Source organism: Ursus americanus, chromosome 34 (genome assembly GCF_024610735.1).
Source record: "Ursus americanus isolate L20-20 chromosome 34, mUrsAme1.1.p, whole genome shotgun sequence".
Classification (NCBI taxonomy): domain Eukaryota; kingdom Metazoa; phylum Chordata; class Mammalia; order Carnivora; family Ursidae; genus Ursus; species Ursus americanus.
The window spans coordinates 94,512-111,983 of NC_142160.1; the positions used below are offsets into that span (position 1 = coordinate 94,512).

Consider the following 17,472-nt stretch of genomic DNA (forward strand, 5'->3'; position numbering starts at 1 on the left):
ACGAACACAGTTTATATCAATAGACAGGAGTCATTTCTGAGTACATGGTAGTTAGACCAAGAGCCTGTTTTGTCTAAATCATAATACAAATTTGAATTTGATCTTATCTTTTCATGATAAGTAGGAGAGAATATTTAACATATAACCAAGTAACCAAAGATGGTTTGGAATTTGCACCTGAGCTGTACCTTAGTGGTTTTTCTTGGCTCCAGAAGATGGTATTTGGCCAAAATTTCTGTTGCTGAGATGCTCGTCCTAAGGTGTGAAGAACACATCTCAAAATGGAAGGGGGTGTGTGTGTTTTAATGCATTAGTATTTCTTTTTTTGGCTCATGTGAGAATGTCCTCATTTGATTATCTGATAATTTTATGTCAGTATATGTTGCACTGTAAATATGTTGGTTACCCATAGTGGATCATTTTATTTTCTACCAGATGATGAATTTTTATCAAATACTTTTTGATATTGAGTCTTTCCAAGAACAAGTCATGCTTTTCCTTTTCTTTCTTTCTTTTTTTTTTTTTTAAAGATTTTATTTATTTATTTGACAGAGATAGAGACAGCCAGCGAGAGAGGGAACACAAGCCCGGGGAGTGGGAGAGGAAGAAGCAGGCTCATAGCGGAAGAGCCTGATGTGGGGCTCGATCCCACAACGCCGGGATCATGCCCTGAGCCGAAGGCAGACGCTTAACCGCTGTGCCACCCAGGCGCCCCCATGCTTTTCCTTTTTATTTTTTCTTTTAAGAATTATTTATCTATTTATTTATTTGACAGAGAGAGAGAGGCAGACAGCGAGAGAGGGAACACAAGCAGGGGGAGTGGGAGAGGGAGAAGCAGGCTCCCCGCAGAGCAGGGAGCCTGATGTGGGGCTCGATCCCAGGGTCCTGGGATCACGCCCCGAGCCGAAGGCAGACGCCCAACGACTGAGCCACCCAGGCGCCCCAAGTCATGCTTTTCCAATAAATGAGGGCTTTTTTTTTAATGTCCTCTCAATACCTTAAAGTATTTTTTCTTTAGATTTTGAAATGATTTTGCCTCTTCCCTTCCAGTTTTCATGCTGTTGCTTTTGCTTATATTGATTAATGAGTAATGTTAAGTAAAAGTGATAATGGACTTAACATCTCATGTATATAAAGAAAATGTAATGTTTCATCATTTGAGTGCTAAGGTAGCTTTTGCACTGAAAAATATTATGTTACTATAAAGAATTATATTAATAGATTTTCTAATAATGAAATATCCTTATGTCTTAGGATAAACCCTACTTTTTGTTCTGTGGAATTTTGTTTGGTAGTATCTTAACTAGATTTTTTTTCAAAGCATCTGTGCATATGATTGAAATCTTAGTCTTAACTATGTTAATATTTTTTGTTGTGGTTTCTGCTTTTGTGTAGCTCTTGTATTTAAGATTTTATTTATTAGAGAGCACACACGCACGCCAAGAGCAGGGGGGAGGGGGGAGGGGGAAGGGCAGAGGGAGAGGAGAGTTAGAGTCGCGCTGAGCAGGGAGCCCCACATGGGGCTCAGTCCCAGGACCCTGAGATCATGACCTGAGCCAAAGGCAGACCCTTAACTAGCTTACCCCAGGCTCCCCTTAGCCAGACCCTTAACCCTTAACCCAGACCCCCCTGTGTAGCTCTTTTAAAGTTATTTGCTGTAGGTGCCTTTTTCGATAAAGCTAGGAAATTTTAAGTTTTTATATCTCTTCTGTTGGCTGCCTTTAAAACGGTATCTTTACTTAATCCCCTTACTCTTTCATTTTTTCAGCTGCATGTACTAACACCCTTTAAGCAATTACAAACTTGGTGTGTTTCTACTCTTCCCCATCTTGATTATCATTTTATTAGTTGTCCTTTATATCTTTAAATATACATACACATGTATTTGTTTTTAAATTTATTTCTTGGTTTGTAATCTTCACGTGATAACTTTGGCTCTGGTCATCAGAGTGTATGCATACTACCTCTCTCCTGGGTAATTAAAATAATCTTTTTGTAGGTGGTACTTTGCGATGATTTCTGTGTCTGGAGTCTTCTCGGTCACGTTCTCGGTGATATTTGCCTATGTCGCTGATGTCACTCAAGAACACGAGCGAAGTACTGCCTACGGATGGGTAAGATGAGAGTGTGTGCTTTCTAACCTAATTAACTAGGGTTCTATGGAAAAGTGTACTGGAAAGTAAGATTGAAAAGAAATTATACTGACTTACCTAAGAAAATTTAAAGCGATTGAAATTTAAAAAGGAGATTTATGAACTTGAAAATAGCAAGATGGAAATTACTAGTAATGTATCCTCTAGTTTTAGGGTTGGAAATTTGGCGGGAATGTGAGTTGTCAGCTACAGAATTGTTTCAAAAGTTGATTTGATTTGTTTCATGTTAGCTTATCTCTTGAACCATGAACAATAAACGGGCTGAGCATGGACAGGCGCTGCACCTCAGCCCCGTTACTCCACGGTTACTGTATTGCTGGTCCTGTGTCTCAGGCACTTAACGTGGGACGTGGTACTGTAGAAAAAGGACTTCATTTATTCGGCAAGTAATTGTTGAGTGAATAACAAAAGTTTATAGGAGACCTTGTTTGAGATAATTGAGTATTAGAGAATCATTTCTAATTTTCTGAGGTGTGATTATGGCTTTTGGTTCTGAAGGGGAAGAAAGACTTGTACAAATGGCAGGCTGAAGCCTTGAGGTCAGAGTGTCATGACTAAAGTGGTTAGGGGCAGGGTGGGGGATAGATGCCATGTGAGCAATCTGTAGGTGTGTGTCCAGTGCATGAAATTGCTGAAGCATCGGGTGTTGTTGAGGGGGGAGTTTTCCCTTTTTCCCTTCTAGGTTCTTTGGCTGCCCTAATAATAATTAAATAGACATAGGACAGATTAACAGGAGGGAAGCATTTAATTTTGTACAGAGCTCCACAAAGGCCTGAGAGACTCAAAGGCCGTTGGGCAGTTGACACTTATATGCCATCCTGAGCTAAGGAAAAGGGGATAGGGGTCTGGGACTTCAGAGGGAAGGAAAACCATTCACAGGAAGATGAAAAGAGCAAATGTTTGGTAAATAAATGTTTGCCATGCCATGCAAATAAATCCGATATAAAAAATTATCTCTGGCAATAGCTCTCTTCCTGATATAGGCCCCCTATCTAAATTCTTTTAGGCTCTGAAGGAGAGGCAAAAAAGCTTTCCCTGAGTCTGCGGGTCTTAATTGCCTTCAACCAAACAGTCTCTGTGCAAAGGGGGTGTAGTTGGGGTGGTCCCCTCAGCGTGCATGTGCTCTTCTCTCTACTTCCTGGTGTTGGAAAATGTTCACAGTGAGAAAAGCTGGAAGAAGAAAAATCTGGTGGGGTTGCTGACCAGGTTGGAGGAGGACTGAAGGCCAGAAACCCAGGTTACTTCTCTCCTTTCCCAAGCCTTTGTCTTTCTTTTAAATCCTACTTCCTGGAAGATAGTAAGGAGTCACAACGGCACAAAGATGAGTTATTGCTGTTCATGAAACACACCAGCAGCTTTCACTTTGTTGACTTGAGACACTGGTTTAAAAACTTCTTCAGCGTTACTTCCCCTCCGCCTACTACCTGCTTTCCACTCCCGTTCATCTTCCCTCCCACCCTGAATGTCTCTCGTACCACATCCTAAAACTGTCTTCAGCTGCCATCTCCAGAATGCTGTGGAAGAGGGCAGAGGGGAAGGCGGCTAGAAAGCCATCAAAGAAGGCAGGGTGTTCAGGGTGGCTCGTAACAGCCAGCAGAGTTGAGAAAGTGCCAGAAGCCTTATTTACCACATTTGTGCAGCTTTTCTGTACATCATGGGAAATACCCATTGAGATACTCATTTCCCTCCATTTTTTTTTAAAAAAATTATTCTTTGCTTTCAGCCAAAACAAAACAAAACAAAACACTCACAAAGCTCTTGTGCTGAGTGTCAGTGCGTTAAGGACAGATTTCAGGGAAAGAGCGTGACTCGGCCACCCTCGCTAGTTCACCTCATTTGTAAAATGGCACTTAGCTTGTGGTGGTCTAGGGCTGTCGAGAGGAGTCGGTGAGAGGGGGGCTGGCTGTGCTGTTGGCCGGCAGGTAAGGTGCCTGGACTTGGTCACAGAAGTCAGGGTGTTGGCCAGTGACTAACCTTTACGTGTACCCTAACTTGTCACACGTTACGATGACAGAACTTAAAAAAAAAAAAAAAAACAGAAAGGGAAAGAGCTTGCAGGCTGCGCATCTTACAAATAAAGGAGGATTTATTGCCAGTTATTGACAAGATTGTCAGTCCGGTCTGGCTGGAGTTTTAGATCCGTTAAAGAATGTATAAAATACGTGCACTTTCCTTCCTTAACGGGACTCCTCCTCTACAGCGGGAAGGTGGCAGCTCTTTCAGGGCTGCGGCGAGGAATAGTCCTGTTCAGTGAGTTAATGCCGAGAGCGCGCTGGGGTGAAGTCACCGTTCAGGTCTATTTCCCAGAGCCACAGTGAGTGTGAGGTGAACTAGGGATTTAGATAAATACACAGACTGAGCAACAGTGCTGCTCTGATTTTTGAGAAAGATACGTTTTACATAGAAGTTCATGGGGTCCTAGATCCCAGAAACTCAGTCCTCCAGCAGGCAGTGAGCCTCAGCTGTTGGAGAGGAACAGAACTGATGGGATGAACAACTGGGGAACTGCGGCTGCGCTCTACCCTTTCTCATACTTGAAACTTGGCGACTAGCTTTTTACTTATATTTCCATGTTGCACGTGATTAAATTGGCTCCCACAATATTCACAATTACTACCTAGAGATTTTCATACTAAATTCTTACTGTTTCTCACTATGAAATGGAAGAAACCAATCTCTCAGGTGCTATACCTGGTTCAGTGTCCCACTTAGGGAGGAAGAAATACAGATGGTCCGCAGCAGAGGGATTGACGGGTGGAGGGAATCCCTAGCGCCGAGGGGCCGGACTGAAGTCAGGGCTGCGTTAGGAAGACCGGCAGGCCTGTCCCTCTCTGCTGAGCGCGTCTGCACTGCTGTGCCAGTCCTACACTCAGTTGATTTATTTTTTTTAAAGATCTATTTTATTTTAGAGAGAGAGGATGAGAGGGGAGAGGGAGAGGGAGAGAGAGAAGCAGACTTCCCGCTGAGCGAGGAGCCCCATGCAGGGCTCCGTATCATGACCCTGAGATCATGACCTGAGCTGAAATGAAGAGTCAGACACTTAACCGACTGAGCCACCCAGGTGCTCCCCTAAACTCATTTCTTAAACTCTATTTTGAAAGCTTAAGAGAGATTCTCATTAAGATTTGTGCCTCTGTCAATTTCAGGTTTTCTCTGTAGCAGTGACAAATAATTACGGAAATACTAGAAAACAGAGCACTTCTTTCTCAGAGCAGTGTTATTTATTCGAGGTGCATCCCGTGGATGGGAAAGATGAGTTCAGTTCACCATGGCTTGGCGTGCATGCATGATTACTGAGCATTAATCCCATCCCATCCCAGGTAGCTACTGCATCCCTTCCAGAGTTTCTGAGGAGCTTAGAATGCAGTCATTTTCCGTTCAAAACTCACGTATCAAATGTATTCTTACATATTAAATCATTGTTCTAGAATATTCCATTGTTTGTAGTCACCGAATCTTGAGTTATTGAACATTTTATTTTAGAAAGTGTCCATTTGGCTAGAATACAATTATGATGGTAGATTTAGAAATGTCATTGACAAATAATGAAATAAATTGTTTTCTTCTTTAAACTCAAGTGATCGTTAGATTCTTTAGACCTGGAATACTGTGGGGTTATGAAAAGCAGTTTCAGCTGAAATTAAGCAGCTGTAAGTCTAACTGTACGTTTTGGTGGGAAAGATTATTTTAGAGATTAGAAAATGGCTTCTCATTCTTGCTCATATGAACTTAAGAGTTATTTAACTTTTCTGTTGCTATTTGTACATTGAGTAGTAGAGTATCTTGCTTACAAAAATATGAAGATTAAAAAAATGAAAAACTTACGAATAAATGACTTATTGACCCATTTTGTGCAGAAGTGAGGTGGTTAGGGGCGCCTGGGTGGCACAGCGGTTAAGCATCTGCCTTTGGCTCAGGGCGTGATCCCGGCGTTGTGGGATCGAGCTCCACATCAGGCTCCTCCGCTAGGAGCCTGCTTCTTCCTCTCCCACTCCCCCTGCTTGTGTTCCCTCTCTCGCTGGCTGCCTCTATCTCTGTCGAATGAATAAATAAATAGAATCTCTAAAAAAAAAAAAAAAAAGTGAGGTGGTTAGCGCTGGAGGACCCTGTGGCGTGGTCCCCTAGCTGCCTGCATGCCACTGCAATTTATAATGTGCTTACATGACTGCCTTGATCTTCTCAAATAATATGGAAAAACCTGAAGGGCGGGAGCCCTCTGCTTCTCATTCGTCTGGTACAGAGTGGGTACTTAGTAAATACTGAACCAGGACATTCCTGTTCCCCAAGTTGGAATTCTCTGTGCCTCCTTTTCTCCCCCAGTTTTTATTGGACTTTTGGCTTCTACAGTATTTTTAGTATAATACTAATTTCAGATATATTTTCACATCATTTGCGGGTGATGGGTGAAGGAAGGATGTCATTGGCTAACCAGGTGTCATAATTTTAGCCACAGAGAATGATTTCTGTGGTTTCTTTTAAAATCCATTGGAAGTTTAGATAACCAATATATAAGTCTGTTTTTGGCACTCAATCTGGTTATAATTTGGAGACTGTCCATTTAAGCTTCTGAACATTCAGATTACATTCCTAGATAAAGGAAGCTCTCGACGCGCTTACAGGAAAACCACGTGAAGAGGCTCCACGTGGATTCAGGTGCAGATCTGAGCAGTTGGTTCTGTGGTCTCTGGTGTAGAATGGAGGTGGGGAGTGATGGAGATTAACAGCCCAGGGATCTCTAGTTAAGAAGTTTCAACCTCTCTCTCAACAGAACTTCGTTCTTGTTGTTACAGCTTTTTCTCAAGGATATCAGGGATTTTTTCCCCCTCCTCCATGGTAATGAAATGGTCACCAAATAATAAAATGGTAAAACAGTGCATGTTTTTAGACTATGAAATCAGCACTGTGTAAATTGAGGTTTTCCCATTAGCCCTGCAGACATTTTTTTTTCATGCCTTTCTCCCCACATCCCTGTTTTCCAATTAAAAAAGAGTAAAGTATGTACGTTTTTTTATGGGGAAGTTCTTCTCAAAGATTATTTTTTACTCTTGTAGCTTTTCAGGATATCTCTAGTTTGTAGTTTCTGAACAAGTCCTTAAAAGGAAATGACTTTCATTCTTAAAATGTACATGCTGCCCATTCCTTCTGTTTTGTTTAAAGCCAGGGCAGCATGGCTGCAGGTGCGTGTCTGTGGCCCCTGCGTGAGAAGCAGGAACACAGGTGCACATCTGCAACACCTGGGGCTGAGTGTGTGCTTTCTGCATGTATGTGGTAGAAGATGGGACCCTGGGTGAGAGAGTGCTTTTCCACAGGTCTCGGCCACCTTTGCAGCCAGTCTGGTCAGCAGCCCGGCCATCGGAGCGTACCTTTCAGCCAGTTACGGAGACAGCCTCGTTGTGCTGGTGGCCACAGTGGTGGCTCTTCTGGACATCTGCTTCATCTTACTGGCTGTTCCAGAATCTCTGCCAGAGAAAATGAGACCGCTTTCCTGGGGAGCTAAGATTTCTTGGAAACAAGCAGACCCTTTTGCGGTAAATAAATATCCATTTCTATCTCCAGTAAAAATAGAAAAAAGATTTAATTGCAAGTAAGGCACTAGAGTTGTCTACGCACCATGGAATGTGTAGAATTTATATTTCTTTACAAATTTTTTTTATTAGGGAGGAAGAGAGGGATGGGCAGAGGGAAGGTGAGAGAGAATCTTACATGCTCCATGCCCAGCATGAAGCTTGACTTGGGGCTCAATCTCATGAGTCAGACACTTGACCAGCTAAGCCACCCAGGCGCCCCTACCTAGAATTTATTTTTAAGTCAAGCATGTGGTAGGTATCCTAAGGAAAGAGAGAAAAAAAATGTCCACTTAATCCCTGATGAGGGTGTAGGAAGGAAGTTGTTTTTTCTTATTGCATGGTGGTTTTCACTTTTTTTTTTTTAAACAAAACAAAGGTGGCCATTTGAAGTGTTCGTTTACGTGCACTTAAATTCAGGAAAGACGACTAGATCTGGTCTGACTACCGTAGTTACTTTCTAGGTTGTTAACATGCATCCACTTTGACCAGAGGCTTTGAACTTGTATTTTGCAGGTTGAATGGACTCTTTGTTTTCTGTGACTTTTAAAAATATTTGGCATTTTTTATTTTTCTGGGGGGGGGGGGAAGTATCCTATTAACAAATAGAAAAAGTACCGAGAAGAATCTTATCCCTCCCCTTTTCCCATCATGTCTGACTTCAAATTGTTCTTGAAGAAAATGTGTGCAGAAAAAAATAACCAGAGATTTGATTGCTGTTTTTAGTCACCCAAGTTTATTTTAGGAAAAATGTGTAAAAGGAAAATAACTCATCAAATTCTTTTCTAAAAAGGTCCCTCAGGTCATGACCTGGGGATCCTGCTCGTTTTCTTTCTGCCATGTCATCAGACGTTGATAAGGAGCCCTGGTCCAGCCTCCCACTCTCTTGTCACGTAGGGATTGAGTTATGCGTGGAAGCTCGTCTGTGAGGTGGGACTGCCGCCGTGTACGCTGTCACGGCTGCTGCCGGAATTACCAGGAATGCATGTAAATTCACTAGTCTCGTGTCTGGTGTGCAGCAAGTCTCCAGACGGGAGCTGCTTTTGCTGTGCCCCACACGGAGGTTACAGTTACGGTGACCCTAGAACGCAGTGACGCATTCTCCAGTCCTCAGAAAACTGCACACCTTTCGGTCTTCTCAGCAGGTCTGTGTAAGCAGGACCTCAGATCAAAGGTGTAGAATGCAGATGTTACTGGTGGGAGAGCATCTTTTCACTGACCCCGCGGCTGAGCGCACTTAACTTGCCTACAGTTTTACAGGCAAATTGAATATTAACATCTTAACGTGTTCATGGCCTTAAAAGGGTTATATTATGAATGAAGGAGATGAGATCTCTTAAAAGGTTTTGGAGCAATGTTTTTTTCAGGGTCTGTTCATAGGATGTGAACCAGTCTGGTTAACAAAGACGAGCAAGTGTTTGGGGGGGATTTTTGTTTTGGTTTTAAGCTGTAATACTTTAGAACTCTGGAATTAGAGGACTTGTAACCATAGAGTTAATGTTTACCTGCTTTTGTAAACCCTTCAACTTTTGTAATTCACCTTAATAGAGCAAAACAATGACACCAATATCCTGGAATATTAGTGACTTTAGTGTCTCCTGCTTTTTATGTGTCTCTCTTTCTGCATATTCCTAGTCACTGAAGAAGGTTGGAAAAGATTCTACCGTCTTACTAATTTGCATCACCGTGTTTCTCTCCTACCTTCCTGAAGCTGGACAGTATTCAAGTTTTTTTCTCTATCTCAGACAGGTGGGTAATGTGTGCCTAATAGGGTTAGAACACGAAGAAAACCAAAGGTTAGGATCTGTCTGAAAGTATTTTGGGGAAAACAGTATAGAGAAAAAAAATGTGTGGACTTGCTTCTAGTTTTACTAAGTGTAGATGCTGACCTATAATTAGCTGCCGGGGGACCTTCGATTCGATGATAAATACTGTAAAATGTTTACTCTGGGAAAAATTTCATTGAGAATTAGCATAAACAGAATTTTTATCATAATGTTTTAAATCTTCATTAAATTTCAGATAGAGGTCAGGTTTGTTTGATGTGACCTGACCTGGGACATCTTCCGTAGTATAACTCAGTGCTGCTGTGGGCTTCATGGCGGCTTGCAAGCAGTAATCTCAAAACGATCGCTCCCCGACCTTTTTTCTCTTTAAAAGTTTATACTTTACCTTGTCCCCTCAGAAGGCAGTTGACTTAAGGCAATTTAAAAAAGAGCTCCCTTCCTAGCTGTTGTTCCAGTTCTCTGGGATGGCAGAGACAGGAGTTGCCTTCCATAGCATTCCTGCCCTGGTTTTTTACTGATTTCCCGGGACGTCCTTCTAGGGGCTTACTCCACCTGGCAGAGCAGGCCTCCGCCTAAGATAAATTCCTCTATTTTGGGGGGTATTTTTAAAGGAAACTTGTTAAATTCACCATTCTCAACAGTTTTCCTGAAAGTGTGAGACTAATATTTTATATGCTGGCCTCTAAGTAAAACTATTTTTCAACCAGTTCTTTTTTGGTTTTGCTCATTTTGGGTGGGCAGATGCTGGAGATTTAGTGGGAAGAATGGTGTGGCAGCATATTTAATGTAGAAAATTATATATGTATTTATAATTATGCATCAAATTAATTGCATTTAATGCAGGAAAAATGGGAAAGCTTAAGGAAATGAAAAATCCTCTCATTGGTATTTTCTTCTTCAACCCTTTTTTCTATACATACTGTTTATGTCACTACCAGCATCACTTAACAGTAAATCAGAAATCATTTTCTGTTATTTTGTATTTGTGCTTGCTTTTAAGAGCAGTTCACATAAACGCATTTGGTATTTTTGTAAATCCTATATCTGATAAGGAACTTGTATCAAGCCTTAACTTTTATAATTGAACAATAAAAAGAACCCAACTGAAAAAATTCAAAAAAAGATTGAATAGATACCTGTCCAAGGAAGACACACAAATGGCCAGTAAGCACATGAAAAGATGCTTAATATTAGCCATCGAGGAAATGCAGATCAAAAGGAGATACCACTTAACACCTGCTAAGTAAGACGGCTGTAATCAGACAAAGGTGGGGAGAGGTGCCAACTCTCACACCGGGCTGGCGGGACTGTAAAATGGGGTGGAAGAGAGTCTGGCAGTCCCTGTTCAACACAGGGTTTCCAGAAAATCTATTCCTACGTATATAGCCGAGAGAAATGAAAACACAGGTCTGTGTAGAAACTTCTATACAAATATTTATAATAGCCAAAAAGTAGAAATAGCTGATGAAATGTATTGACTGATGGCAGCATATCTGTATGACGGGATGTTCCTGTTTGGCAATAAAAAGCAGCAAAGCGCTGGTACCTGCTGGAGCACAGACGACCTGTGAAAACATTACGCTAAATGAAAGAAACCAGGATCATATATTGTTTGAGTCCACGTATATGAAAAGCTCAGAAAAAACCAACCCAGAGACAGGAAGTGTATCACGGGCTGGACAGAGGGACAGGCTGCGGGAATGGGACTCCCGATGGGGGACCGAGTTTCTTTGAGGAGTTGAGGACATCTTCTACGGTTGATGGTGGTCATGGTTGGCCAGCTCTGAGTGTTCTCACACCACCGCACTGTGTGCTTCTAATGGGTGAATTGTAGGACACTGAAGTTCTAGCTTGATAAAGCTGCTTTAAAGATGTGTATGTTTATATTTACAAATACAGGTTGAGAAATAATCCCTAAATAAGGCCACTCTTCAGGTTCCAGGTTTTTTAGTTGCATTTGATTAGTGAGTAATGGGCTGTGTTTGCCAGCCATACTGACTTGGGAACCTGAGATTCTAGCTCTTTCATGAGCTAGTTCTGTGACTGGAAGCAAGACAATCATTTATTAAATGAATAGAATGCATACAATAATTTTTAAGTCCTTTTCCTGATTTTTACAGGATTTCAATAGAAGGCAAAAATATTTGACTTTTTAAAAACTTGATATTTAAAACCTAAAAAAGTTTTAGGCCTTTCAGAGCTTCTGTTAAGGTTAAGAGGCTTAGAAATTATTGCCCGCTCACTACGGTTGCTTCTAGAATCACCATGGAAGCTTTTTAAAACATGCCTGGGCCCAGAGAGTCTGATTTAATGGGTCTCAGGCGGGTCACAGCACTTCCTTGCTTACCCACCCTTCTCTGCTGTCCCCGTGATTTTACTGTGCAGCCGAGGTTGAGACCCACTGACTGCTCCGCGTGGATTCTCTGTGGGTCGCACCCAAGTCAGAGCGTCGTCTTCATGTTCTCTCTAGTGCTTGATGAGGTCGTGTTTGTCTCTCGGTGGGCTGGAGATGGGGATTATTTTTATGTTATCTGTATTACAAAAGTGTTTCCTTTACGTTTCCACAGGTCATAGGTTTTGGGTCTGTGAAGATTGCGGCGTTCATAGCCATGGTGGGCATTCTGTCTATTGTGGCTCAGGTGAGTGTCATTTCATCCATGTTTTTATCATTTTTATTTGGAAATAACTAGATTTATGGGAAACTCCAAAGAAATAAATGTTCCTGGGGAACCCCTGCACCCCTCTGTCAGCACCCCCTCCTCCCCTCTTACATCTGTGGTACCATATCAGACCCAGTAAACAGGCATGGATATGGTCTGCAGAACCATCATTATTTATTTATGTATTTTGAGAGAGAGAGGAGCAGGGGGAGGGGGAGAGAGGGACAGAGGCAGAGAGAATCTTGAGCAGACTCCACTCTGAGTGCAGAGCCCGACACAGGGCTCGGTCTCACGACCCTGAGATCATGACCTGAGCCGAAATCAAGCGTTGGACACTCAACCGACTGAGCCACCCGGGTGCCCCAGAACCATCATTTTTAATAGAATGTTGAGATTGTAATTTAGGAGGAATTTAATACAACTTTTCAGTACTTTCTAGGATATCTGTTACCTCTACTGGTCAGTTCAGCCTAACTCAAGATACTGCAAAATAAGCTTAAAATATAGAAACTCTCTCCTGGTTAATGAGGAAAGTTAGTAGCAGTGGAAAACAGAAATGAAATCAGTAACTGTTCCAAACCCTGCTATCCCCAGGACTGAAGAGATGTGGTAAATGAGTAAACATTAAACATCTCCCCACCTCTTTTCAGTATAGGACCACAAAAGGCGGGGTATGTGACCTTTAAGTGAACTCACTGAGGTGCCTGGGTGTGTTCACAGTTTCACATGGGACTGCCTGAGGCCATTTCTTGCTGCTTTACAGCACGCGGCCCAGCAGAGTGCTCTTCAAGGAGAAACAAGAAGGAAACTGTTTTGCTGCCCAAATGTTAGAACTGACAGGGCTCGAAGGACTGAATCAAGGCAAAAAAGCCTTTTATTTTTTCTTCCCAAACTGTATCAGTGAATGTAAATTATGTTGAACTTTCAAGTTGCTGATGATTTTGGTATTTATAACAAGTCTGATTAGATTAGCCCAGACTCCTCTTTTACCCTGTGCCTTTGCAGACTACCTGAGCTGGTCGTTTTAGCAGAGTATGTATTTTTGAAGTCAGGTTTGTATCTGTCCAGCGTTCTGACACTGCCAACTTCCAGCAGAATCCCACAGGTTCTATCATGTTCAGCAGGGGTTTCTCTTCCCTGGTGGTTAAGTGATTGGCATTTCTCCAAAGAGTCTGAGCCATGTCCTTCTCAATCATAATTGGTGAACAGCTCCGATGACCTTTTGGAAAGTGCTAGCAAAGCATTAGATAAACAGGCTTTGGAGAGGGGGCTGAAGGCCTTTAGCCCCAGGTTAGCCTTGGAGCCCCCACAGCTCGACTCAAGAGCTCCAGTCAGTACTGCATGGCTCCCCCCTCTCAGGCCAGGCTGCGTACGGTAGAGGCCCCTGGTCATCGTAAATGGGCTCCCCTCATCAAGCTTGCATCAAGTCTCTGCACTTGCGTGGTTTTTCAAGATTATCTCCTTTGTTTTTACAGACAGTCTTTCTTACCATCTTGATGAGATCATTAGGGAATAAGAATACTGTCCTCCTTGGCTTGGGCTTCCAGATGTTCCAGTTAGCCTGGTATGGTTTTGGATCTCAGGCCTGGTAAGCCTTTCCTTTGGATTCTCATAAACTTAACAGACGGAAGCAACTTTGAGAGGAACTCGAGTTGGTTGAGTGTGATGTGAAGGAAGCAAGGGTTATTTTGCTGGTTTGGTATACTCAGCATTTCCAAAAGGGTGTTTAGACTTAATTTGGGGAAGGGTGGAGCAACGTAATCTTAGATTGTTATGATTGCCTTTGCCTCAGCAGTGAAGTTCTTACTTAATTAGATGTGCATGCCTCCTCCAGCCCCTCAAAGTTTTAGGTCTACTTTTTAAACACATTTGTCAATTTTTAGTGACCTCACATAGTCCAGAGCAACACAAGACGACAAGGAAAAATGACTGGTTGTGACGGGGTTCACTGCCATAATTGGCTGAGTGACTTCGGGTAGTGACATAAAGCATCTGACTTAGACACACACGAAGACCTCCTCCAAAACCACGTGTGCCGCGAGGCAGTTACTACCGCCAGCACGAGATGCCCCCAGACAGGAAGGAGTTCAAAATAAGCCGACGAGTAAGAAGCACATATATGCCTGCTTACCAAATACCAGATTTTCTGTCTCCGTTTTACATACGAGATTTGATCCTCACTTTACACATGTAAATTGATGACATAACTTAGAGGAGCCAGAAATGTGGTCAGTGTTTCAGTGGTTGATTCTTCTTGTTGTTGAAGATTTCGGTCGTGTTAACTTTGGTTTACTAGCTGATTCGGTCAGACTTGTGCTACATTTCAAAGATTTTGTTGACATGTAGGGTGTTTTCTTTTCAGTAAGAACGTGCACATTAGCCTCCCCAAGGAAGTCTGGCCAAACAGGTTTTCCCCATTGGGCCTCACTTTGCTCACACTCATACTTCAGTCCCTTTTATAGTGACCCTGAACTTCAGTTCAGGTCTGTTCTGTCCACTGGTGGCACAGGACACTTGCTGAGAGGCGGCAAACGGAGCAGCCCGAGGACAGTGTGAAAATGAGAAGTACAGAGGGAACAGTGGAGAATCAGTGAGGAAGATGTGGTGTTTATACAGACATCCTTCTGAACTTCACTGAGCTCATACATCTAAAGATGGTAATGGGCAAACAAGGAGGAAGAACAGATTTCGAAGGAGGGCACGTAAAATAATGAAATCTTCCCAGCTGTGAAGTAAGCGCTGTATAAACAGTACAATGTAGGACCTTTCAGGTTAAAAAAAAAAAAAAATCCATTTTTTTAAAGAGGGAGAAATAAATACAACCTAACAGGAGGAAACAAAGCTTTTTGTGATTTTGGCAGATTGTGCTCTGAACAGTAAGCTCCTTGGGGCTGGCCTGCCACCTGACTGCAGCCGGTCTTGTCATTGCAGGATGATGTGGGCAGCAGGGACGGTGGCCGCCATGTCCAGCATCACGTTTCCAGCAGTCAGTGCCCTCGTCTCTCGGAACGCAGAGTCGGATCAGCAAGGTGAGGTCACTGTCCCCTTGCTGTTTTCCTCCTCTAGCTAAGATACACCTGAGGTAGGAGAGTCTGAGCCTCTCTCCATGTCACGCAGCAGGTGACAGCCATGTGGTCCCTTCTCAGCAAGTATACCTTTCTATTTTCCGTCCTGCTTTGATGTTACATTCCTTAATATGGACTGAGCAGTTCAGAGTACTAAGGATTAGAAATAGGACTATCCCCCAAAAAAGAACTGTCCATTTTCTCTCTTCAGTTTTGAGTCCTTTGTGTATTCCCACCAGAATTAACTGATCATTGTAACAGATGTATGTCAAATAACGATAGACTGGTCAGTAAAGCAGTGAGTTCTTTATTTAATCACTGTAATCACTGAAATTTAATTTGGAATCCAAGTCCATTAGCTTAAATTAGGAAATGATTTTTTGAGGGGTAAATAAGTATATATGTGTACTTGCTGTTAAATGCACAGTGAGAAACAATTAAAATGGAGACGACCATGTGGAGAATAGCACTCTGCCTTCTAGGCTCTTCATCCTTCTTGAACCTCTGGCTTCTGTCAGGCAGTTCCCACTCCCAGAATTAATCCTTTCCTTCTCCATCTGTTAATGGCTAACCTAAGTAGTCAGGAAGTAGTGAATTTTAGAAGGAAAATCTTTTAAATGCATTAGAGCCCTTTAAAAAGTTTTAATAAAAAACTAGATTGGGAAAGACTAATTCATTGCACCTCTTTTCCACATCAGAAATTGGCCATCTCATTCATACCCATTTTTTAAAGCGTCACTTGAAGACCACAGATTCTGTGTGTCACCCTATGGGAACTCCCTTGGCTGCGTGTCCTTGGGGAGGTGTTCCGTCTGAAGAAGTGAGCCAGCTGTGGAGGACGGGCCCTGCCTTGACGTCTGACAGGCACCATCTGGTCTTTCAGGACATGAATTCTCTCTCTCATTATGCTTATATGTTTTAATACAGATGTTTCTAAGTGTCAGCATGCATTACTAGATCACATTAAGTTGAATCATATTTGAACGATTTGGACTTAGGGAAACATCCATTTTCATAGGATTCAAGCTAGTATTTTATCTGCCACATAAGAGACCAGAGATCTCTAGAAGCTGGCACTTCTGGGAGTCTTCAGTGCAGGGCACCGTGAGAAGCAGCGTCTGTGAATGTGCCGGGAGCGCACAACTCCGGGCCTGCTGTGGGCTCACACACACGGCTCCGGGAGACAAAGGGCAGATTTCCACTGTAAAAAGGACCAATAGATGAGTAGAGGGGAACATCTCATTCCACAGAAAAGTGGAAATTGCCTATAAATGGAGAATACTGGAGTTTTTTATTCCCCATTTATAGGAAGGATCTAGCTGTTATGGGGGGAGTTCAGCCCCAAAAAGAGATTTCACAAACATCACTGTCATTTCATCTCCTTATAGATCTTAGGGCAGAGAGGACACCATTAAGGACATAGTGAAACCAGTAGTACGTTTGTGCACCGAATGAAACTGAGATGGGCGAAGTCCCTAATCTGCTTCCCTCAGCACAGACTAGTCAGTCCAGCCGAAGCAGTGTATCAGCGTTCGTAAGAAAACACTGTTACGTCCCTAATCTGGAGATGCTTTTCTGAGACGACTGGCTCCCTTCTCTGTGTTCTGATGTAGGAGTTGCCCAGGGGATCATAACCGGAATACGAGGTCTGTGTAACGGGCTGGGGCCAGCGCTCTACGGCTTCATATTCTACATGTTCCACGTGGAACTGACGGAGTTGGAACCGGAACTGAATTCTGACAGCGCTGCCCTGCAGGTAATTTGGTGATAAATCTACTTTTATAACCACCATTGTGTCTGATGATAGCAAAATCTGAACTTAAATTTGGAGAATGTTCTTGTTCACGTAACATTTCTCTTGTATGTGCTCCGTCAGTGCTTCCTGGGATTGAGGAAGGGTCAGTTCAGTGATGTCGTGTCTGCAAAAGCTCTGTCTTGATTTTGTTCAGAGTCCATTTTTACCTACACAAGTACTCTGATCAGAATGCTGTCCTCTGGGGAAGCCCTGAGAGGCCAAATAAAATGTGAAATGACCTAGATCCCTACTAGAAATCGAGCTGGAGGGCTTTTTCCTACTATATATTTCTCAGTCCATCCTTCAAGTGTAAATTTCTGTTCTTGATGTTCATGAACAGAGTGCAGGATGTGAGGTCACAGAAGGGAGCGGAGACCCACAACTGCCACTTGAAAGCTGTGGCGAGGTGGTGCAAAGAGCAGTGAGTTGCCCTCTGTCGTACTCCGAG

At 42.7% G+C, this 17,472-nt stretch overlaps 2 protein-coding genes across 7 annotated transcripts in view; one reads left to right on the plus strand and one right to left on the minus strand.

Annotated features, from left to right (window-relative positions):
• SLC71A2 (solute carrier family 71 member 2) overlaps positions 1 to 17,472 on the plus strand; it is a 68,511-nt gene that overhangs the window by 49,147 nt on the left and 1,892 nt on the right. Inside the window, exons 5-11 of the mRNA XM_045772442.2 lie at positions 2,000 to 2,114; positions 7,463 to 7,681; positions 9,353 to 9,466; positions 12,072 to 12,143; positions 13,640 to 13,752; positions 15,096 to 15,193; positions 16,843 to 16,985. Of these exons, the coding sequence (XP_045628398.1) occupies positions 2,000 to 2,114; positions 7,463 to 7,681; positions 9,353 to 9,466; positions 12,072 to 12,143; positions 13,640 to 13,752; positions 15,096 to 15,193; positions 16,843 to 16,985 (874 nt within the window). The remainder of the gene's footprint in view (positions 1 to 1,999; positions 2,115 to 7,462; positions 7,682 to 9,352; positions 9,467 to 12,071; positions 12,144 to 13,639; positions 13,753 to 15,095; positions 15,194 to 16,842; positions 16,986 to 17,472) is intronic.
• LOC123776458 (uncharacterized) overlaps positions 1 to 17,472 on the minus strand; it is a 106,735-nt gene that overhangs the window by 40,999 nt on the left and 48,264 nt on the right. The window contains exon 3 of one of the 6 annotated variants that reach the window (XM_045772445.2): positions 8,298 to 11,069. The exons of 3 other annotated variants lie outside the window; for them this stretch is intronic. In XM_045772445.2, coding sequence (XP_045628401.2) covers positions 10,940 to 11,069 — 130 coding nt within the window. In that variant the 3' untranslated portion in view covers positions 8,298 to 10,939. Of the gene's footprint in view, positions 1 to 8,297; positions 11,070 to 15,520; positions 16,431 to 17,472 lie in introns of those variants that run through there. 2 more of the 6 variants (XM_087858848.1, XM_045772446.2) reach the window with 2 other exon arrangements.